Source organism: Eriocheir sinensis, unplaced genomic scaffold (genome assembly GCF_024679095.1).
Source record: "Eriocheir sinensis breed Jianghai 21 unplaced genomic scaffold, ASM2467909v1 Scaffold1462, whole genome shotgun sequence".
NCBI classification, from domain to species: Eukaryota; Metazoa; Arthropoda; class Malacostraca; order Decapoda; family Varunidae; genus Eriocheir; species Eriocheir sinensis.
The window spans coordinates 18,121-43,231 of NW_026110809.1; the positions used below are offsets into that span (position 1 = coordinate 18,121).

At 43.5% G+C, this 25,111-nt stretch overlaps 1 protein-coding gene across 1 annotated transcript; it reads right to left on the bottom strand.

Moving 5' to 3' along the window:
* Nucleotides 1–9,951: 9,951 nt before the first annotated feature.
* On the bottom strand, nucleotides 9,952–22,887 carry LOC126990144 (protein Wnt-2-like). Its single transcript, XM_050848706.1, has 7 exons — nucleotides 22,633–22,887; nucleotides 20,033–20,201; nucleotides 19,636–19,735; nucleotides 18,498–18,653; nucleotides 16,742–16,870; nucleotides 10,891–12,657; nucleotides 9,952–10,528 (listed from the first exon to the last, which is right to left on the bottom strand). The coding sequence occupies exons 1-6, from the start codon at nucleotides 22,757–22,759 to the stop codon at nucleotides 12,628–12,630; spliced, it is 711 nt and encodes a 236-aa protein (XP_050704663.1). The 5' UTR covers nucleotides 22,760–22,887; the 3' UTR covers nucleotides 9,952–10,528; nucleotides 10,891–12,627.
* Nucleotides 22,888–25,111: the final 2,224 nt, after the last annotated feature.

Genomic DNA, 25,111 nt, shown 5'->3' on the forward strand with positions numbered 1-25,111 from the left:
TGGGCTCCTTTAAAAAATTAGTTGAGAGGTGAGGGTGGGGGAGGGGACAGAGGGTCAACAAGCAACACACACGAAAACAGCTTCCTATACCCCCCCCCCCCCGTCAGCATTGCGTCCCAAGTCTATATAGGTGTCAGTTTAGCCCTGCGCCGTCCTCAGACTTAAATGGGCGCGTTGTCACTAAGTTGTCGATGCCCCTGTTCGATGACGGGCGTCCCAAATGATAGTTTACCACTTGCAGGAGATTGCCGTTTAGAATTGTGTATGGTTATGTGCCAGCGGAAGCGTCGCGGTAGTGGTTTTCAGAGGAATGGGCAACGCAATACTTGTGTTTTACTGTAGCGTCCTCTAGTCAGCCGCCTATAATCAGTCTTCAAGCGAGGCTAGAGATACGTACCTGCCCAGGAGCTTTTGTCTTGAAACGTACGAGTTTGGCTGATAAGTATTTAATCCCCGGGTCCAGAGCGTTAGTTAAAACACACAAAAACCTGGCATCTATATTTTCTTGTTAATTAGCTTTCTCTTAAAGATGAAGAAGCGTGGCCGATATAGTATTTTTGAGACAAGCAAGCGAGGTTTAAGATGAGGCATATTCCTTCCTCGGCGCAGGTCTTGTGTTTAAAGTGAGTCTGGCAACCCTCGTGCCGGCGGGACCCTCAGTGAGACTCAACACGTATATTAATCCAATTATGCCAATCTTTGCACATCACCTGTCATCCGCAGAGTCTGATCGTGAAATATACAGGCTCCGCATCCTTAATTAAAAGTCCGTGTATTCATGATAATTACACGCTACAATTTGACATGGTAAAAATATAAAATCTAAGCGGGGTAGTAGAATCATCGACTTGACTAACGTATTCGGCACCAGCTGAGTGAGGATCGCGCCGAGTTTACTTAAATTTACTAAGCTGCTTTTTTTGCTGTCGATGTGTTATGGGCGTCATTGTAAACATGGCAGTGATTGTAATTATAGCAGGAGACTCGGTACTTCCTCACCTGCCATTCGACACCGGCAATCAACGTCCGCCTGCCTCCCACTACTTATTATTCCTCCTCCTCCTTTTACTCCGCCTCCTCCTCCTCCTCTTCAGTTTTCGTTTTCGTTTTAATGTCTTTCTTCTTCTTCTTCTTCTTCTTCTTCTTTTTTTTCTTCTTCTTCTTCTTCTTCTTCTTCTTCTTCTTCTTCTTTTACTTCTTCTTCTTCTTCTAACAGATGTACAAACCTAGCCGTCGAAAAATAATAAGGAAGGAAATAGGAGCGGGATGGAGCGCTTTTGGTATGCATAGTAAATCATGAGTAGCAAAATGTCACTCTTTTAGAAGAAAGTGCTGTAGCCTACAATCAGTGTATCCTGAACATACGGTTTCATGTCTTATGGTTTTATCACATGCATTTTGGCCACCTCTTTGGATTCTTTTTAGGAGCAGCAAGTAGCGGGCTTTTTTTTCTGATTGTTTCCTTTTTTTGTGCCCTTGAGCTGTCTCCTTTGTTGTAAAAAAAGAAAAAAAGCTGCATCCAAACTTAACTAGTGTGATTGATCTCAAACACAGCTTCCGCATCTGACCGCAGACCAGCAGACCCTGTACCGAGACTACGTGTTCGGCCTTGACCGCCTCACAGTCTTCGTCGAGAACCAGCGTCGCCTGGACACACTGTCGCCGCAGGACCACAAAAAGTGCGCCTCCATTACAAGACTGAACAACGCTCTCTTCAGGTAAGGTTGATTTTGACTTGCCTTCATCTTCGTGAAACACATGTGTTGGAAACGATAAATGATACGACTTTAGGTCCTCAGCAGCGCCAAAGCAATTATGACTATTACTCATTATCAGTTTGGTAAGCATTCAAAGCTGGTGATTATGTCTCTCTCTCTCTCTCTCTCTCTCTCTCTCTCTCTCTCTCTCTCTCTCTCTCTCTCTCTCTCTCTCTCTCTCTCTCTCTCTCTCTCTCTCTCTCTCTCTCTCACACACACACACACACACACACACACACACATTTATTAGCTCAATCCACTAATCCATTGTCCCCGTGAGCAGAGAGCGCGTGCACGTGGAGTGTCCTCAGCCCATCAAGGGTCGTTTCCCGTACATCAAGGCGAGCGGGGTTGCCAACAGGTGGCACCGCGTCTTCTCCATGGTGCTGTGTGAGGTGATGGCGTACTGACCCGCCTCGGCTGCTCACCACGCCCTCACCGACATCAAACCCGCCTGCACTTCTTTCGCAGATTATGGTGAAAAGAAAAATATAAATAACTATTCACGTGACTGAGAAGCAAATGGAAACGTTGCTTGCCACTCAGGATAATCATGGATAATGCCTTTTGAAATGGCAAAGCTATTATGCCCTCAAAAGGAAATAGTGATGGACAGACTCTCATTTTGGGTGCCACGACGTTTTGTATTCAGGGATGAACAGTTTTGAGATTGTAAAGTTAGTTTATGTTTTGAAGATGAACTGAAATGGACAAAATTCATAGTGCATTGTGGAAAGGGTGGATCATGACTTTGTGTCCGTGGATAAGTGTTGCGTTGATGGACGAGGTTCTCGGCGAAGAGGCCAGCGTGTGGTGGTGCAGTGGAATGTTCAGTCATCATCTTCGACGGTTCTTCTCATGTGGTGCGTCGTCAAACACCCCGCACAGGAGACCGATGGACGCGACCCACGAATACTGCCCCGTGCTTGCACTGTGTGTACCTGTGATATGGTAGACAAGGAACACGAGTTAAGTACATGACATGCTTTACCTCCTTACTTAAGCTACATTGTGTTTAGAAGTGTTGTAGGTTTCAAAGTGATGTTCGTTTATGTGCGCTAAACAGATGCGTTGGTGAGATATAAATATGATGTTGGCATGTCGGTTTCGGAAAGGTTTCTGCATGGGAACTTTTATACTTGATCAGTCTTGTTTGAGTTAGTTCATAAAAAAAGTGTTTCACAAAATTATAGGCCATATTTTGATTCTCATTGTTGTCAAGTGCCACTTTTGGCTCAAGGTAGCATATCCAGTCAGAATTTGTCTGTTTAACGGTTGTCACAATGATGCTCGGCTCTTTGTACCTAGCCTAATTCCTTCGTTGGCTGACAAATACAACCTGTAATATATTTAACTAGGATTTTGTTGCATTAGGAGGAATCTACGCGGTCATCTTGATAGTCTCGCCCCTAGGAACTACAGACGGACAGGCCGGCACGCACAACGCTGTGTAGCTCGGCGACAGTGTGTGACAAGCCCGCCGCCGCCGCAGAGCTCAGCCGTGTATTATTGTTATTATTACTAGTGTGTGTGTGTGTGTGTGTGTGTGTGAGAGAGAGAGAGAGAGAGAGAGAGAGAGAGAGAGAGAGAGAGATTATAATTAAAGTTACAATATTTTTGTTATTGTACTGTATTCATATATGTAAATAGATATGTTTCAAAAGAAGCATAAGATTGCATGTATATTGATTATAATAATATTAAGAATGATAAAGATGCGTAATAATCACAACAAATATATAGTAGTTATTATAATGCTATACGTAACTAATTATATATATATATATATATATATATATATATATATATATATATATATATATATATATATATATATATATATATATATATATATATATATATATATATATATGTGGAGTGGGTGTGGGTGTGTGGGTGCGCGCGTGTGTGTGTGTGTGTGTGTGTGTTACCACCCGCATATGGGTGCCCGATGCTTCCTATTTTTAGCATATATTAAACGACGTAATATTTCCCGATCGCTGGACATTTGCTCATTATTTGTGAATTCTTCGCCTTTTGGCTCACCGCGTCACAGTAGTGTGGACTCCGTGGAGCAGTAGTGCACGCCGGGGCCGCCGGGACACCCGCCGCCTCTCTGCGGGGGAGACGGTTCTAGTTGTGTGGAAGGCGCCACCTCCTCTCGGTGGTTAGTAGGAGGACCGGACAATAGAGTAATACATGTGGATGTTAACATTATGAGTTAGTGTGTAGCTGTACAAGTTAGACAAAGATTTATCTTGCAATTGACACCACCACTACATTCATTTAAAATTTAGCGACTAAAAACAAGGAAGGAATATTATTTGACTTTCTCTACCACAAAAATGCTTTGGCTGCAGTGCATATAAAGGGGCAACAACCTTCTGAAAAAAAAAAATCATTCGACACTTTTTAAATGTTATTGTTGATATTGATATATAATAGTATAGAAATGCGTATGAAAGCTATCATAAATTGATATATCCAGCAGCACATACAAATGGGTAATTGTATCATCTTTTTGTATAAGAAAGCCGACTAGGCAAATGAGATTTACACAAACAAAAGGTATGGGGACACAGACTCTTGTACAAGTGTGAATATCTATAATCAACAAGATTTGCTCCACTACAAGACCAACCAAGGCTAAGAATGTCTGATTAATGACTTGTGGCAAAGCCGTGCGTAACGTGCAATGGTGATACGGAAGCCGTGCAAGGAATCGCTAGGCAAGGAAGGCGTGCCGAGCCTCACGTTAACAGTGTGCTGGCAACACTCGCCGCCCACTGACTCCACGATCGTACGTCACACTATAGCGTGTGTGAGTGTGTAGAAAATATATAGATATATATATATAGATATATATATATATATATATATATATATATATATATAGATATATATATATATATATATATATATATATATATATATATATATATATATATATATATATATATATATATATATATATATATATATATATATATATATATATATATATATATATATATATATATATATATATATATATATATATATATATATATATATATATATATATATATATATATATATATATATATATATATATATATATATATATATATATATATATATATATATATATATATATATATATATATATATATATATATATATATATATATATATATATATATATATATATATATATATATATATATATATAGTGATATATATTTGTATATATATATATATATTTTTTTTCAAAAGTTTAAATGAGTCAGTTAAGTAGAGTATCACAATACAAGTAATGATTACTTAAATATCTTCCTGTACAGTCTGTGTGTTCCCGTGGTTGTGTATATACGCAGAGATCTTTTGATCAATACTTGTAAATTAACACGTTTTCATTACAGCTGCACGTAAAGACTAAATGACATTTTCACAAATTACAATAAGAAATTCTCTCAAATCCTTTTATCAGTGTGATAAGTAGTTATGGCGGGTAGTTTGATATTAAGTGCAATGATGATAATAGCACCGAGGTAATGATGACGATAATGATAATAGTAACTTATAATGTTCAACAAAAGTTATCTTAGCTGTTCACAGTATTTGTGGATATCCTCAATATCTGTCACACATCTTAATCACCACTGGTAATTGGAAAAAAAAAATATATATATATATATATATATATATATATATATATATATATATATATATATTTATATAAATATATATATATATATATATATATATATATATATATATATATATATATATATATATATATATATATATATATTAATTAGTCTTCCTGTAAATATTTAAAAATTATTTACTTCATGTCTTTAGGAAGTGTTTCGCCGCTTATCTAAACATGTATCTTGTGCATGTTGGTCATTTGTGTTAAGGTTTATCAGTAAACATCCTCACCTCCAACACCTTGTTGCTTGTGTTCACCTTTGGGGTTGCAATACAAGCCTTCTCATCAATGTTTATCAGTAAACATCCTCACATCTAACATGTTTTTGCTTGTGATTATTTCTGGGAGTCGTAATACATGTATTTTAATCTTTGTTAAAGAAGGATCAGTGGTGGACTAAGAGCTGGAAGGTTTGCCATGTATATCTTCCTCTCTTAAACTCTGGCAGCATAACAGCTATTCATTCAACAGGGTCTAAACTAATAACATATCACTGCTTTCAGCGAGATACAAAGAGGATTAGCATTCACAAATCCAAACTGATTTGATTTGATCATTATCAGATAAAGTAAGCATATGTACAATTTTACGAGGATAAAATTCGAAAGCATATAATCTACAAACCCATAATACACTACTTCCCTTATCCAAGGCGCTATCCTCGGGCACTACTACTACTACTCCGGTACCTGCAGCTATAAAGTCGGTGCAATATATGTTTACCCGTCTGGTTGTGCTTCAAATGCCCAATGAAATACAGACTCATTGTGAAGGGAAGCCCATGTAAGTGGCTCTATTTATGTTAACTATTTGTACCTCTCACTGGCATGTATCCTGGGGCGATTCATTGATGCCGAAAACATAATAACAACCGTGAGCCATCCTGCTGTATGTAGTTTTAATATCTGACTGAGGGTGGAGGCGGTAAATCACTCAGGGGGCAGTAATTACCCCCTTAGCTCCCGCATGGCGATGGGGCTGCCGCGCAATCAACTCTCGATATGAATTAGGTAGCTGTAACACAACCACCTCCCCGCCTCAACAGCCGACCACGCTGAACCACCTAAACCCCTCGGTATTATGCAAATATACATGATTTAAAAGATTTTTGTAGATTTATTCCATAGCAATGTTCTTCTTTATCTTAGATTTATTTTGGCTTGTATTATCTTCGAAGGAGTTTCATGACCTTATCCCCGTGTCAAGAACTTAGCTTCTGCTGTAGGGAACGAGCTAAGGCCCTATGTTGTTAATGCCCGTGTTGAGTATGGGACAACCTTGTTCTCTTTCATAAAGCGTGGAGCGCTACGGTTTGAAATGTGTATCAGGCTACTTCACGTAAGAGTTCCATCCGAAACTAGTTCAGCATGATTTGCGGAAAGAGTATTCAGCTCTCAGCATGTATGGTATAACTGATAACATTGTTTTGCCAGACCTGCAATATACCCTTCAAGTTTTTAGGGAGACTGATAAGTCTCCCTATAGTATATGTAGCAACCGTAGACACTTGTATCCTCCCTAGAATAATGGGAAGGCAGTGGCCGGGTGCTCACCTTAGTAACGAACCTTGGAAGACATTTGAGCTTAATATTCGAACGATTTCGAATCTTGTAAGACTCTCGGGGCTCAGAAGCTGGATCAGTTACCATTCGACGCTGAGAGGGTGCGGTGTGGAGACAAGAGGAAAAGCGGCGGTACAATAGTATGTGTCCAGATGGTGTGTACTCGGCCAGGCACCGGGAAAACATCACCTCATGGAAGTGTTCACAGAAAGGGAGTTAAGGTAAGAATATATTAAAATAGTTTATTATGCAGTAACAGACGTATGGGGTTAGGGGTAATGACGTGTCTAATAACGCTATTGTATTTCATGTTTTGGTACTCCTGTGTAAAGGCGGACACACACTATACGATGCGGCCTGTCCGGCGGCCGAAAAGTGGGCGGGGCTGGAGGCCTGAAGGCAGTGTGTACGGGTGTAATTTGTGCGGCGCGGCCTCACATCATGGCCGGAAGGCCTTCTGCTTATGTTTGAAATTCCGTCCGACGCGGCCCGCGGCCTCACAGTGTGTATGACCTTGCGGCGCGGCCTTGAGGCGGGAATTATCTCGGAGAGACGCTGACAGCCGTGGTGTACACATTATCTACGCTCCACGATGTCTGATGTCTGGATAAATGAAGACTTTTGGATCTGTTTTATTGATCTGTACAAGGGCCATCCATGTTTGTGGACATAAAACATAAATTGCGTTGTTGTCGCTGCGGCGGTTGGGCTCAGAGTGACGGCCGCCGCCCGGCATTCCGTGAGGCCGCCTCATAGTGTGTATGCTTCATCCGGCCGACGAGGCTCCGCCCACTTTCGGCCGCCGGACAGCCGCATCGCATAGTGTGTCCGCCTTTATAAAGCTCATAAGGAGTTGATCTGTCTGATTATTGCGTATGACCGTTAAGACTCGTCTTGAGACGTCGTCTTGCAGCATGTCGCAGACATGTTGACAACTATAGTTGGCCGAATGTCCCAGACAGTCGGCAGTCATGCTAGCCGACACCAAGACGCCAAAAAAATATCCTCCCATTCTTGGAGCGTGGGAGCCGATTTGTCAAATGCAAAAGTCGCTGGGTTGTCGTGGCCCAGAGTCGGCAGTGTGAACGGGGCCTTAGCTCCTACCTTTGCTGTCTGACTGAGTCGGTCGGTTGACGTCTGCCGATTACGTCGGTCTGTCGGCTCCTCTTCATGGGCCGTCACCCGAGAAAGGCTCATGACCTCTCCTCTCCTCTCAAAATATGGATGAATGGATGGACTCATATATATCTCACTCTACCTTAGGGACCCTTGTCATCATCCGTTTTCTTTACTGAAGGTTCTCGCGGCCCCACCGGCGGGGAGGGGGAGACTATGACCACTAAGCACCTCAAGACCCTTACCATCTAACAATATTCAGTGGCATAACAGTCAGTCAGTAAGAGCATACACCGGGGTTGGAGGTTGACAGAAGTAAAGTCGAGAAGAGGAAGAACACGAGGACGCCCCGAGGATGTGTGAGGGTTTATTATACCGAAGCACTAGTTAGGAAGTAGTGTTATACCGAAGCAGTTTGAAAGTTAGTACAAGAGATTGACTTTAAGCAGAGGCACGCCAGTCCTCGTCGACAGACCGACTCGGTCGGCTAGATTTCGATCGCCGATAGAGTCGGTCTGTCGGCATCCTGCTACGGGCCGCCAATAAGCTTAGCCCGTGCTCCCCCGCGCAGGGAGGGAGCATTTTTGCACTCTTAGCGGGCCGTCTCAGGACAAGGGCCCGTTTCCCCTTGTGATAATAGTGGATAAATATTTAAAAAGAAAAAAAATGACTAAGCCTGTGTAGGACATTCTCGTCTCTTGGGGATAAAGCCGCATAGAGTACTTTACACGAAAATGGTGGTCTCTGGATCGGAATCTGTTCACACAGTAATTTGGTTGGTTAAAGTCTAGAAACTATCAATCAATCAGTTTTGTTATCTTCTTTATCTCGGTGAAAACTTTGTAGGTTACAGGGATAGTAATAATTGGTCGGCGGTTCTAAGTCGTCACATTTTTTTGTGTGTTAATTTATATAATGGCGACATTTTTTTTCCATACTCGAGAAACTCTTACTCTGCAAGCTAGTTTATTATGTATGGAATTGTCTTCATCCTTGATTAGGTTTATAGGTAGCTCATGTATGCTTCACCTCTGCTCTGCTCATTCCTTTCAAAACTTTTTTTACGTCCAAGTTCGTGAATCATTCTCCTCACTGCCAATGCTCCTGCCCATCTTAATTTGATCATGGCACGATGGAGTGTAGAATTTCCTCAAAGTTAAGGTTTGCTATATGTTTCATCTAGTACATTAGTTCAGGTGACATAATGCTCTGCTGTCTTCACAAGAATGCCATGTGATCGCCACGAAGGAGGATAAGACAGCCTAATAGTGTTCTTTATCAATTCATTGTTTTTAAAAATCTGCCACATCAATATATTGTGATAGAAATAGGGTAAGTTTTTGACTGAAGAAATAAACCCAAAAAGTCAAAAGTAGCAGCAACATTTGGCTGATAAGTGGGAGATAACAATACAGATACACTGGGCCTGATAGAAATATTCCAGTATGTATTAAACTAAATCAAACCAGTCTAACTTATCATAATCAGCATGAGCATTAACCACTGCATTATCATCACAGTAGTTTTTTTTTTTAAGTCAGCACATTAATTGTGGTCGAGTGCTCCATGAGAGGTAAGTTTTATTTTGTTTGTTTGGTATAAGAGGTATACTGGAACCTTTGGTTAATCATTATTTATCTAGGAGCTAATCAACACAAAAGAACTTAGATGTATAGGTATGTCAACTAGCATGTTACCTGTTGCTATTTACATTTTTCAGATTTATCATAAACATAAGCTGCTTTTATTTATAACAAAAGAAAAGTGCATGATGCAATCCAGGCCTACATATGCCGCTGTGGTATGGTCATCATACAGAGAAGTATATAAAAATAATAGAGGATTCAAATACTGAAGTCAGATTGATGCCTTGTCTAGCACAATAATTATATAGTGCATGAGGAGAGGTTGGTGAAATTTAACATTGGTCAGCAGATTAGAAATAAGAACAGACCAATATGCTAGTGTGTTGCATGGCAAGCTTGATGGGTTGTATGATTTGGCTGGGATGTGGCAGATGGACCTCAATGCCAGGAAGTGTAGTATGAAGCTCAATGTCAGGAAGAGTATGCGAGTGTAGAAAGAAATAACCCCCTACAAAAATACTCTGACACTACCCTTAGCAAGTCTACTTGTGAGAGAGACATAAATTTTGTGAGCTCTGTGAGTTTTGTGAGTCCAACGAACCACTGCAATTATTCAAAAAATTGCTCATATATAATCACATCACATCTATCAGCCTGCCCTGAAGTCTGCTCTTCTGAACTCAATCATGGTAGAGGCTGTGCTGTCCTCACTCCTGCCAGTATACTGCCCGTGCCTGCCTCGATCCTCCCAGCCTTCCTTCTTCCAAGGTATTCTAAAATGTTCAGCTTGTTGTATACATTGTGAAAATCAGTCTGGAATTTTGATGATACAGAGATGACACAAGTGAACAAAGTCTACAAAATATATTGATTCATGGTACTTTCTACAGTGAAACTCAAAAATATGCAAAACCTCAATTTAATGGCAGCTGTCTCTAGATTTGAATTTTGATATAGTTATCTAACAATACAAATCATGATTAATATGCAGTAAAAACAGCTGGAAATGTTTATAGGTCTTCAAAATTGTACTAAGTAATAACTCAGGCAGCCTCTGCAGAAATATTATAAGCATCTAGTTTCAAAAGATACAAATTATTTTAAGTTACAGCTTATTGAATGTATTGTGCAGTGACATAACAAACCTATAGTACACAGCTGTCCTGATAACTCACTTTTTTTTTCCAAATTTTGCAACATCCACGATCTTTGCTTCAGTTTCCATCCTGTAGAACATCATCTCTCCTCTTTTACCTCCTCTTCCTTTACCTCTTCTTCTTAACTGAAACACGGGTCTCTGGGGCTACTGACAGTAATCGTCAATAGTGATGGTAGGCTTTCTTGGGGGGTTTCTTGGACAACTCCAGTCCATTAGTGGCTGCCGTGATGTATGTCTCTCGCTATCTTCATCCCAGCTTTCAATCCAAGCTGGATGCTGCATCTATGTATGCCAAGATGGCACTTCCTCTAGTGCCCATGACCTTGATCCTACAGAATTTTCCACCATTTGTCTAAGACTTCTGTCATACTCCATATGAGGACAGAAAAGACCCTTGTATGTGGACAGCATGTGTGAGGGGGAATAGAACTGGTGAAAACGATACAAATGCATAACCTCGAAGAATCTGATTTAGCAAGAGATGAAATAAGTTTTCAGTTAATGTTTTGAGTTAAGGATAGACAGAGAATATTTAGTGTAGAGGAAAGGGACCGCTGAGTGTGGTCGAAGACTAGGGAATAGACGATGGAATTTGTTCAGTTGATAGGCGGAGAAATTGACTTTTTCCTCAGAGAGGGAAATAAAATAGTCGTACAGAATACAGGTGCTGAGAGGTTTAGGGGACGACAGTGGCAGGATTACCATAGCAAAGATAGATTAGCTTGAAAGGAAACACGATATAAAAACAGAGGGATAGAATTCCGAACATCTGTTCCCTATTCTATGACAACACTCAGCTGTCCACTTAAACAATAAACATATTTGGTCTATCCTCAACTCATAATTTCATCTCACCTCTTCCTAAATCAGCTTCTTTGAAGTTGTGTGTTCTGTATTAGTCTTTCAGTTTTTTACCCCTCACAAATGATATCCAGGGGCCTTGTCTGTCCTCGTATGGAGAGCGCATTTCATATAGGAGGGGCTTCACTCACATAGCTGTTTTGGACTCGATGGAGTCAAACCTAAACTCTCTTCTTCTAAAGCAAACTCTGCTGCAATGTTGCCCCTCTGTCTTCTACAGACATTTTCATGATGATTGCCCTTCTAAGCTTGCTAACTACATGCCTCCACCTCTACTGTGGTCCCTTTTTACATAACGTTCTACTCGTCTCTATACTATCCTAATTCCTTATGCAGGTTAACTCCAGAGCAGCCCTCCTTCATCTATTTCCTCCTGCCTATCTAGACACTTCTCCATTTGAGATCAACCACTCTCTTCTGGCCTCTCATTTTTTACTCATGTTGGAACAGAGAGGCAGTGGCTGAATGGTTAGTGTGCAGGTCCTGCGTTCACCAAGTTCTGGACAATGCGGGTTCAAATCTTCTGCTACCACCTGGGATTTTTCAGTCATTGCCAAGTGACATAAGGCTACCCACGTGCTGTCCTGAAGATCACCTATCTACCCCAACTCTAGAGGAACTGTCCAAGTGAATCAAGAATGAGCTCCGGCAGGCAGCATGAGCCAAGAAGAAATGGTGCTGCTATAAACACTTCCCTGCGCCATGACGGGCTTGGGTCAACCACCAGGCCCCTGAAGAAAGCCTACCAGCGCTATAGGTCAGAGTGTAAAGAAAAAAAAACTTGGCTCGGAGTTTGTCAGCTCTTTTGGGGAACAGTGCCAGATGTTTGACTGGCAACTGGATTGTCCTTACACTGTGAACTACACATCTCTATCCAGATTGGTACAGGTGCTTATTGGAGGGTTGCAACACCTGGCCACACCTGAAAGAAAGTAACACCAATATTAGAATAGCCCTCCACCCTCGACATGCTGCAATGTCATTAAAAACTTTAATTTGATTGTTACAAAGGTTTTACTAATGCATTTGTTATTCATTAATATACTGATGGGATAATTAATCTTATTTTATTTTATAATTGTTCCAGTTCTTCTCCAGAGCCACTGACCTTTTTTTTTGTTAATCTTAGACCTACTTATATATTCCTTACCAATTTTTGTCACATAAGTAGCAACACTCCACTATCCCTATGCTCAGGGAAATGGCTTATTAAATCAATTTGTATAATCAGAATTTCTAATTAATGTGACTGGAGGAAATATAAGAAAAGCAAATGGCAAACTGACTAAAGTTCCTGGAAATATACCCATGATCAGTGGCAGTAAACAAATGAAACAGAAAACCTGATGGAGTACAAAGATTAGGAAGAAAACTACGTAGATGACAGAGCTGGGATAACTGAGCTTAAAATTGTCTGATATCTGATCTAAATCTAGCATGGACAAGCTGGAAGAACAGCAGAAACATGAACACAACCAGTAGACTGGGCATTGGCAGATACCAGTTGTTTGCTCTTGTGAATGTCACGAATAATATGGAAGAGGTAGTTACGTACGTAAAGAATTTACCTACATGGAATTGCACAACAATCAGGGTGGCCAAGAGGAAGGTGGCGAGTATGTGTTGCTGTATTTGGAAAGTCCCAGTGTAACTGTAGATAAGTAAATAAAGAAAACGAAATGTGTAGGAGTAAATCATGATGAGAAGCCTTTGAAAAGACCTTATAATTAGTTCACAAATTCCTATACTTGAGTTTAATAAAGTAGCTCAAGTATATACAAAATGCTTTCAGAATCAGAATTCCCAAAGCCTGAATAAATGTTGGTGGGCAGGAACACATTCACATAAAGGCTGTGTACCATGCGGGTTACCCAAAGTCTACTTCCCACGGTCTCCTGAATGTGTGTGCCTGTGTTAAAAACTCAGCCCACCTAGCTGTTCATCCTCCCTTTCAGGATGCTTGATAAATGGAAACCTGGGGAAGGTAAACTCTGGTTTTCATCATATTCATTCTCTAACCAATCATCAGGTTCTGTGTTGTTCCTCCACAACTACTGTTGCTATAGTCTTACTGAATTATTTTGAAAAAAAAATATATATCAAGGAGATTACACAGTTTGAAAGTATTCAGGTCTGAAGATAAATATGAAGAAAACTAATGACCCTCCTTCAAAGCCTGTATGCCGTCAGTATTACTAGGAATACAGTCACCAGGAGTGACATGCAGCAATACTTGTATTTATAATAGTTTCACTAACAAAAATATACTTAAAAGGCCCTTGTTTGGGAACTATGACAAACTGCAACATATTGTTTTTGTTTCACTAACAAAAATACACTCAAAAGGCCCTTGTTTGGGAACTATGACAAACTGCAACATATTGTTTTTGTTTCACTAACAAAAATACACTCAAAAGGCCCTTGTTTGGGAACTATGACAAACTGCAACATATTGTTTTTAAGTTACCATTTGCAAAGGTTAAGGAGTCAAATATTATTAGTTATTGCCCTCTGACTGGTCCGTCTAATACTTAATGGCCCATATAATTATAAATGATCAGACGGGATGGCCCAGGCTAGGCACATCTGTGGTGTTGTGAACAATTATTAAGGTTGCGTCACCACACTAATAAATTTGATAACATTGTCGTGTTCAAAATTCGAGCCAGTTAACTTACGGTGCAACTGTGCCAAATTTGACCTGTCCAGCCCACTCCTGAGTCCTGACCCCCGGATTGCCACTCAAGTGTCGGTCCCTGGCAACAAGTACCTAACCATCTCGTTACTATCCTCTGGGAATAAACATGCATTGTACGGGATAGAAGGCCAGCAGTGCATGTCTATGTGTCATATGACAAGACCCAAACAAGTAAACAGCAATCACGATGCTAACTTTGGTCCGTGTCGCAGTAAAGATTCCACTGTTCCAAAATGTCCCTGCCTAGACACACGACCCAGCTGGCCTATTCATACGAACGAAATGCAGCCCATGATCAGGATCACTGATAACCCAGGGCAATGACTAGTTAACTATCTCCCTCCCCCGATGCACCTTCATAATGGCTGCTCAGCATTTCATGCAAATGAAGATAATGAACAATAAGCAAAATATATACTAGGGTAAAATTCTTTGTGTAATTAGATTTATATATTAATATTTTCACCTGGTTAGGTCTACCTCTTTATCAGTCTACCTACCTATAGAAAATCCACTTCCATACGTTTGTGTGTGTGTGTGTGTGTGTGTGTGTGTGTGTGTGTGTGTTAAGCAGTGACAATCACTAACCTGCAGCAACTGCTGGATCATTCAGTCCAGCCTGGCTGTCGTTCAGTCATCCCGGGGAGTGTCTGTTCAGCCGCTCGTCTGCTGGGGGTATATAAAAAAGTATATACCTGTGTGATATACCTATGTGGAGAAAAGGAATAGCCTATATGCTAGACAATCCTTCCAGGCTGTGTTATTGTATAAAAAACATTTATTCTAGAAAGGTTTTATTTTATGGTGTTTTTCACACACCATTTATAAATGAAAAGCATATTCAGGAAATAAAATATACTGACAAGGAAAGGGTAACAGCGTGGCAACAAATCGACTCACTGGGGCCTCGCCCGCTGCACCCCGACATCTGAACCAAGGAGGCTTGCCTACCCTTGATATAAACCGTTCACTGACGCACCGCTGAGCTACAGTCACCAGTCTCACACACACACACACACACACACACACACACACACACACATCGATGTACGGGACACGACGGTCTGTTAGTGTTCTGGGAATGTCTTAAACTCACCCATATGTCTGCATCCCTAATTAATTAAGTCGCGTTGTGGTGTTTTTTGCTTTATTTTTGAGCACATATCGGCAGCAAAATGATGGAAGAGGTGCCACTCACCCATGCGGTCAGCAAATTATGATGGGCCGGGAGGGAGGACTACAGTTTAACGCAAAGCCAGGCACATTACCTCGCCAGTGCATCTGCAAGACTGTGGTCTGTTAACTGCAAGGATACTACATAGTCCCCATGCTTGGATGTAGAGCCTTCTAGAATTCTTGATTACCAGACATCTAGCAACTACCCACGAACCGAAGCTTCAACCACCGGTTCAGTTTCCCGTTCGCCGCAAGGCATCTCGCGTAGTGACTTGTCTGGGTGTTGTTATTAGGCTCTCAGTCGCCTGGAGAGGTGCCACAACACAGCAAATGATCGTACTGGATCTCTCAGTGTGTGTTCAGAAGAGGACACAAAGGCTACTTGAACATGGAAATTAGGCCTCTGCGAGGTTCCTTCCTTATCGCCCTTGTACCAGTGTGTGTAGGGGGGTAAGGACTGAATGGAGGATGTTGCCGTCTGACGATCATTAGAATGTTAATCTATTAACATTGTGCCAAGAAAGAGATTGACAAATTTCCTAATATACAAAGTTCAAATATTAAAGTCGAGCTACAGTGAACGGATAAGATATTTTCGAGAATAAGGCTTGTCAGCGTGAAGCGTGATGTTTTCTTATTAACATATAGACTACTACTACTGGATTCATTCATATTATTTAACGGTTAATAACACCATCCGGCGTGCCTCCTGCCGCTGATTTACTGATTGAATAGTCAACATTCATTACTGTTGGCTTGTTAGGTATTTGGTTGGAACAGTTGCCATGACAACATAACGTCATATATAGACTGTGTGTGTGTGTGTGTGTGTGTGTGTGTGTGTGTGTGTGTGTGCCACGCACGCCAAACAAGCCTGATTGAGAATGACACGTGTAGAAAAGCTTAAAAATTCGGACACTTGAATCTTAGTCATGCGTTCTTTTTCAATCAGTGCTAACATTGTCAAATCTTATCAAAAACATCTAAATACAAATATAATTATTCAAACATATTAGCGTCCACCTGAATTCGATTAGCATTGAATATTCTATCAACAAAGATCAAGTGCTGCGTGACTGTCACGGTGACTGCACAGGATGCTTCATAATGAAAAAACCTGCTCGGGACTCACCTGCTGGAAGCTGAAGGGCATGACGCGGGTGTCGGAGGAGCCGCCGCCCCGCCTGGAGCCGCGGTGCCGCCTCGCCGCTCGTCTCGTCGGGAATGCAGATTTACTTCCTCGTGAAGCGGTGCTCCAGGCCTGGGTCGAGCACCGATTCGAAAGTATTAGTTGAACCCATAAAGAAAATTGGCAAGCTGTTTCTATTTTTAACTTTAATGCCCATCTTAGGTCCTCCCCTCCCATACACATACTCGTACATAAAAATGCCCTCCTGTGTGTTCGGACGTTCCCAGAATTATTGAGTAAGCGGCAAGGAGCACCTGATAGCTATGAGTATGAGAGAGAGAGAGAGAGAGAATTATCCGTAATTGGCAAAATAACATTATCTCAGGGCGCCTCCAAGCACACGCACACACACACACATACACACACACACATAGTCATATCCATGCGCCCTGAGGGAAGGGTGAGGGGGCCCCCATTTTGCTTCTTAATTGTGCGGCGAGTATAGTTACTTATAATTATAGTTAAATGGTTAGTTTAATAGATAGTTCAATAGTTAGTTTGTTAGATCGTTAGATGGTTAATTACTAGAAGTTAGTTAGTTAGGTAGTTAGGTAGGTAGACACTAGGAGATTCAAGGGAGTATACGCTACAGCTGAGCCTGGCCGCGGTGCTCATCTCCTCATTGGCTTCTGGGCTTGTGGTATATATATAAACCACAGTTTACTTCTCCAGGTTTCTCCAGGTAAGTACTCATTTGTCGACCAGCCAGAAAAGGAGGGCAAACAGCAGGCTGGGCTGGGCGCCGATTACTTAGGCCGGGATTCGAACCCAGGCCCTCAGATTAGTAGTCAAGCATTTTAACCAGTTCACCACGAAGGCACCGATCATAGCTTTATTTCAAGTTATATTTCTACGAAAAATCTAAGCCCGTATTGTGCTATTGTTGCACATAATTTGAATATTATCCAAAGGGCATTACTGCATAGGAAAGATGTAATTCACGTATATATATATATATATATATATATATATATATATATATATATATATATATATATATATATATATATATATATATATATATATATATTTTTTTTTTTTTTTTTTTACGTTGCGGCCTATTGCGCCGGTAGGCTTCTTCCCGGAGGGGCCTGATGGTCGGCCCAAGTCTTCTTCCCGGTGGGGCCTGATTGTCGGCCCAGCCCGTTTTGGCACAGGCGAGTGTTTATAGTGGCGCCATCTTGTATTGGCTCATGCTGCCCCCCGGAACTCGTTCTTGATTCGCTTGGACGGCTTCCTCTAGAGTCCGGGTTGATGGGTGGTCTTCAGGACAGCATGTGGGTAGTTTTAAGCCACTCGGCGGTGACTGAAAAATCCGAGGTGGTAGCGTGGGGATTCGAACCCGCGTCGTCCATCACGCGGTGAATGTGGGCCCACTAGTAGTAGTAGTAGTAGTAGTAGTAGTAGTAGTAGTAGTAGTAGTAGGAGGAGGAGGAGGAGGAGGAAGAAACATGTAAACATGTAAACATGGACGAGCAGGCAGCAGAAAGCCTATTGGCTCATTGCGGGACTGCCTGCTTTCAGTGATTTAATCAATTCATCAGCCATAGGAGTGGCTTACGGGAAGGATTAAAGCACTTCTGGAGGAGGAGGAGGAGGAGGAGGAGGAGGAGGAGGAGGATAATGAAAAGAAGAAGAGGATGAAGAGAAGATGAAGAGGGAGAGGAGGTGAATGGAAGGGGAAGGGGGTGGAGAATACCTTATGCACTGAGACGGACTTGGCCTTCCTGTACTTGTGGAAGAGGTGCTTCCCGATGAAGGTGAAGGGCGGGAGGGTCTTCCAGCAGGTCTTGACGGTGCAGGAGCCCGACACGCCGTGGCACTTGCACTCCGTCCTCATCCCGCTCCGCACCGCCTGGGGGCAAGACCCGGGTTAGTGCTTCACGCCAACATGGGGACACGGCACCCCCTTGGCACCCCTGGAGCTGCACTCCCCCCTTCCCCCACCGCCCCATAGAAAAGGAAGTGTTATCCATTTCGCGATGATTGTAGTAATGAAAAAAAATGATAGCAATAATAATAATAACAATAATAATAATAATAATAATAATAATAATAATAATAATAATAATAATAATAATAATAATAATAATAATACGTGTTATTATTATTATTATTATTACTGTTATTATTATTATCATTATCTTTATTAGCAGGTGTTGTTATTGGTGGTGGTGGTGATGGCGGTGATGGTTCTGCTGTCGCTGCTGTCCTTGCTTCTGCTACTCTTGTTATACTGATAGAGCAGCCGTCAGGATGAAAGGCAGCTATACAATCGTTCTATTCATAAGCGGGTGCATACGCTATAGCTGCGCGTGCTGCGGTGCTCATCTCTGTACCTTTGGCCTTTTGAGTCTGTGTTAAGTAAGAACCCAATACCCCGGGACACAGGCCAATGTGATATCCGGGATTGCCACAGTTTACCTTCCCCAGGTTTCCCCAGGTACCAATTTATCGACCAGCCCGGAAGGGAGGATGAACAGCTGGGTGAGCTGCACGCCGACTGCCCGGGCCAGGATTCGAATCCAGGCCCGTGGATTCGTAGCCAGGCGCGCTGACCACTGCTCCACGGATGCGCATATTATTCTTAGCAGCAATATTAATATGCTCAAAAGGAAAAGTATTAAGAAAATAGTGCTAGAAGAGAGATAACTAAAGTACCTTTAGTAACAATTATTACACTTCTAACAGCCACATGTGCAAAGGAAAAAATTGGAGAACAGTGGCAGCAGGGACAAGTAGGGCAACAATATGCAAATTTTCTAAGCAAGAACAGTTTCTGGTGAGCATGCACGGAGCCGCCACTGCCTTGTGGAGGCGGCGCCCCGGACACTAACCCTGCGTCCCGCCCGGTTGTTGTGCAGGTTCATGAGGGCGCGGCCGTCCCCCTCCACCTCGCGGGCGTCCAGGAACTTCTTCGCGAACCTGACCCCGAACCTGCAAGCGGCCGGGAGGAGGAAGGAGCAAGGGGCCGATGAGTATGGGGCTGCGTGCGTAACTTGTTGAGTCTGTCTCATTATTGTGAGTGTTGGTATATCAGTATTTGGGTGTCCTGTGTATGAAAGTACGCTGTTTGGTGTACATGCACACGTAAGCTTGCTTCATTCTGAATGCCCCGCGCTTATCATCTTTCATATATGTTGTATTGGGGCATGCATTGACAGTAAGTCTGTGATATATATGTCCAGGAGAATGAAGAGTTCAAACAGGACATTCTTAACATGCACCTCTCACCTAATGTCGGCGCTGCAGCCGCCCCATTTCCACCCGGAAGAACTGTACCGCCCTCGCCTGCGGTCGTCACAGCCACAGGTGGAGATGTTGCCACGAAAGCAGGCGGTCGTGACGCTGTGGGTGACTCCCGCGCTGGTCACCGCATACATGTAGGCGGCCTCGCGGCTCCCTGTGGATACCAGTGAGAGGATTGGTGAGGGAGAACAGGTGAGGGCCTTCAGAGGTGCACCATCGCTCACTGCACTGAACTGTTCGTATTTGTCAATAACTAACCTGACATCCATTAATATTTATGTTTTTTAGAAGCATAGCTGTCATAATTCACAAGAGATTGATACACTAGGAACTTTCCTTTGTTGAGAAAAAAAATGTCAAGGAAGCCTTCAGCCATCCAGGTAACCACACCAAGAAGTCATTGTATATTCTTTTCCGTAGATCAACACAACTGAGTTACGACAAATCAGATCATGTTCGCTGTTACTTATTTATGAATTCCTGAAAAAACTAATGAACATCAAGACAATTATTTGATTCAAAGACATTCTTTGCGTGTAATGCGGCGTTCGGAAGAAGCGGGTGAAGGACTGCTGCCCCAGGCCACCGGTGCGGCAATAACCCAGCAATGCCACATTCAAGGGCGGCCTGTCTGCGTGTGTTTGCCTTTTTCGTCATAATCACCGGGCGGCCCCTCGATGGTGATGTCCCGAGGGCTGATGGCGGGAGCAGCAGCACTGAAGAGTTCTGTGGCGTTATGTTTAACGTCTTGCCTCCACGGGATTATATGCCAAAAATGACCCACAGTTTGCTGCCTGCACTTCATGTCAGGCATGTATGGCGTCGCAGAATCACATAAGCCATGTGAGGTATTCTCGTCACAGATTTCATGCGGATACTTGCTGATGGGCCGTTACAACGCCAGAAAACGGGCACACAGATAAAGAAACCCAACCGGTTCTGGCACCAGCGCTACGAGTGATTTAGATACAAAATTGTAGGGGACGCGTGGCTGGTGGGGCTGAGGCCGGCCATTAAGGGAGTGACTGGGCTTGCTGGGGAGGGGGAGGAGGCGGCCTACAGCATGATTGACGGGCGGCCACTTTTGATGCTCACCCAACTAGCTCCTTCAAGGCATGACATTTATTACTAATAAATTTTACTTTCGGTGCAATGATGGCCACGCTGACCACACACTGGCTCCCTCCCCTCCCCTCAGAGATGGGTGTGGCCAGCGCTGGTGGAAGTCGAGAGTGAACTCAGAAAGACCCAGTATTTATATATTTTGCATCTTACGAAAGCTGTAAAAGTTGTCTGATAATATGAAAACATACATGAACTTTAGCGTTCATAATTAATGTGTTCAGTTAATGTGCATCTGCCACTGAAAGAGGAGCTGCGCCCCCAGCACAAACTACGCCACCGGGCGGATGGCAGGGCGGGTGTTTTCTTGTCCCCGGCCATACAGGCTTCGTGATGCGACAAATGATCTGGTTCAGTCCGGGGCCCCATCCTGCCCTGCTCAACTCACTCCCCTTGGTTGTTGTAAGATAATGTCCGCGGGCAGCGAGCCTCATTGGTGGCTTTTGTGCTAGATTCCCTCCGTTAGAAAAGGATCATCCAGGAGAATGTACCGTAACTGATTGTTAAGACTGGAGGCACAAAAGACTTTCTTCATTGACTGTCCACAACGCTTTCACAACGAGGGGGTGCAGGCCAGTCCCTGAATAGTGAACATGTCACGCAGTAAATCGGTCTGCAGATCATCTTCGAGAGGAGTTTTGAGCAAGTTGAAAGTTACATGAACACGGACACGTAGTTGGTAAACACTCATAACAAACCTGCTCATCTTGTAGGAAGGTTTACGAGAAGAGTGTTGTTCGGTGAAGAAATATGGCAAGCTGACCATGTCCTGGGGGGATCTTACCAGGCTAATGGACCTTTGAATTGGGTTTTAGAGAACAAAAATGACAATCGGTACAAAACGAGGATTACATGCTATTACGTAAACAAATAGAGCTGAGGGCAAAGAAGGAGATAAGTAGGGGGAGCAGGGGCTCAGGCAGGGAGCAGTGAAAGAGACGTGAAAAGGAACGGTGCGCACGTGTTGAGGGGACGAAGCAACCCTTGTGGGGCGCTGTGTGCTCACCCTTGCCCGGCGGCGGGAGAATAATGGGGACACGGTCGCTGAGAGGGAAGCCTCTGGGAGCGGGGATGGCTTGCTGATATGTCGCAAGGGTTAATCCCATGCTCAAGTGCGGAGAAAGGTTACATATACCTTCCCCTCCACGACAGCTTAATGGTCAGGGATGCAATGCAGTACGTGCAGCTCGGGCTACTTTAAGAGGTTCATCTGGAGTTTTAGAAGCCCAGAAACATGAATGACTATATCGCCTTACTCTTATATTATGATTATTACATATGATCCTGAGCGACAGAAGTACAAGTAACATCCTGACGAGTGAGAACGAGGGTGTTACTGTCACGGTGCTCGCTTCCATCTTTGTGTTAGTAAGTGCCATACAAGCTGCATAATATCAATCAATGTCTGAAATGTGTAGTTTAGAAAAGCATGGATGAAAGCTCGCCAGCCATTATTAACTGACCCACAAGAACGATGTGGCCGAACGCGCTGCTGCTGGTAGACGCCAGGGAGCAGCTCCACCGATGATGCTGGAACTGCCGCTGGCACTCTCGCAGGCCCGCCCTCGCACCTTCACTGATGGCCACCATGGCGTCAGGCGCCCGCGTACAGATGCGGCTCTGGCGGGGCGTGAGGCCGGGCACCCGCGAGCACAGCAGGTGGGCGCCCAGGACCCCCGCTGACGACACCGTCCTGGGGGAAAGGAAAGATGGGGTGAGGGGGAGGCAGATTAAGTATACGTTAGTGTTGGGACGACCTGCAATGCATCATGATGTGAAGCGCCACCACACACGAACTTACGCCACACGACTCTACGCACTATGTCATTGTCCGAACCTTTTCAAACCATGTATGGGCTACCATGTACTTCCCCAGACCAGCCTTGCGTCCCGATACACCCTTGACAAAAACGAGTATGCAGACACTGACATTACTCGTCATCGTCTGGCGCATTGCTACCATCATCCCAACCTCCACATTGCCTGTTTCGGAATATCGACGTCGAGCACGTAGCAACTCACCATTATGGCGAAGATTGAGGGATACATCATACACGCACGCTGCATAACTAAGTCGGTTTCATTCTTTAGCCTGTTCAAAAGTAAGGGATGGACTACACTGCATACTATTTGTGCTGCTTCTCGAGAAAAATAGTAAACACTATTGTTTTCTTTAAAAAAATATCTCAGCTTTAAAGGTCTACAAAGCTACGTGTGCCAGTCTTTCCTCTCCAGGGCCCGCGGTGGACCAGGCTCACCGGGGCCGCATGGTGGGGCCGCGGTGCCCGATCATGGGTATTAGGATGCCGGACAGATGACCGCCCCGAGGCTGCCGGCGAGTGGAGGGTTGGACTTAATGACCAGGGAAGTTTGCCCTATACTTAGCGGCCGTGAAGCTCTTTGATTGCCGGGGGTGTTGCGCCATCCCTGCGTGTATCGCCGAGGGAGGAGGGAATCTCCGCCACGATTAGCATAACAGAGGAGTCGGTCAAGTGTAAACGCGCCACCTCAGCTGTCTGCTAGCGGCGGTGTACTCGTGTTTTGTATTGCTTTCTGGGGCCGAGTTCCTACAATACTTTTGTTCCCTAATATTAATGTCATCACAATGCTTCTGAAAACACTGTATTACCTCAATTGCTATTTCCATAAATAAATGGCCGCCATCAAGTATAGCAGAGTGGTAGGGCGACGCCTTGGATGCGCTGCGTCAGCCCTCACTCTTGACAATCCTTCTAGTTCATTTCTCACGTAGTTTTAAGTAATTCCAGCCGAATACTCACAGAACGCGCCTCGTGTGACACACTTGTTAGCTCACTGAACAGCGTCCCTCCTAACTAGCCTTGATATTTTCAGTGAGCCAATTCGTACACGTGATGTCACTCGTCGCCGTGCAGTGCAGCTCACCGCCAGTGATTGTAAACACTTCCTGTCCAACCTTGAAACTGATATCTACATTCCGTGTTTCTTTAACAGTAGTTTATGCCACTTGATATTTTTGACACCAGTAATGACATGCTTTTGGCAGTGTTGTAAAGTGTTTTCCTCTTAAAATGGCTCTATTTTTAATTGATTTGCTGTCGAATTTACGAAGAAAAGTAAGGTGAATTGAAACCTGCTGCATAGCCAGAATCTTGACTTTAAGGCCCAACGATTGCAAAAAAGTAACAAAATAACTTGCAGTTCCAGGTAAGATTAAGATGCAGGAAAAAGGATACAGGAATTATCAAGTTTCGAATCCTGCCGTGGCCGGTCGGCGTGCAACTCACCCAGCTGTTCATTCCACCTTTCGGGATGGTTGATAAATGGGCACCTGGGGAAACCTGGGGAAGCCAAACTGAGATACCTCGGATGTCACGCTGGCTCGTGTCCCGCGGTGATGGGTTCGTAGCCACTACAGGCTCAAGGACCAATGCGACGGATATGTATATCGAGGACATACATATCCGGATGTCCCCAAATATACCTTACTTCTATGTAGCCATTTATGCCTGATCTGTACCGAGATGTGTGAATTAATCCCGGAATACGTGCTCTCGCGGCGGCGAAAATCAACTTCAGAGCATAATGATATGTACGAGAAGTGTAAATACTCTTGCTGGGTGTTGTCTTCAGCCTCCCGGGTGTGACGTGAGCCGCGCATCGCAGGGATAGGAGATTGTCAGCTCGTCAGTGCATCTTAAGACTAAATGAATAAAAGTATCAGTGTATCTTTAACTTAATAACTTACTGTGGAGAGAGAGAGAGAGAGCATCCTATCATCATGTACTACCACAAAACCCATTCCTCGTGATCCTCCATGAATTTGTGATGATTTTCTTTTCTCCTATTTTGGGCAATCCTAGTCACAGGGCGCCTCGTTTGTTTGTTCTCCGTCCCGGGATGGCCTGGCGTAGGGGGCGGGGCGGTTCGGGGGGGGGGGGGGGACTGGGAGGGGTCGGCGGG

Bases quoted from the DNA above. Each gene is read 5' to 3' on its own strand.
- LOC126990144 (XM_050848706.1), bottom strand. From the start codon at position 22,759: ATGGTGGCCATCAGTGAAGGTGCGAGGGCGGGCCTGCGAGAGTGCCAG. The intron at 19,736-20,032 runs GTGAGAGGTGCA...GGCCGCTTGCAG, and splicing joins GGCTGCAGCGCCGACATTAG to GTTCGGGGTCAGGTTCGCGA. The intron at 16,871-18,497 runs GTATTCTCCACC...TGCTCGACCCAG, and splicing joins AGTCCGTCTCAGTGCATAAG to GCCTGGAGCACCGCTTCACG.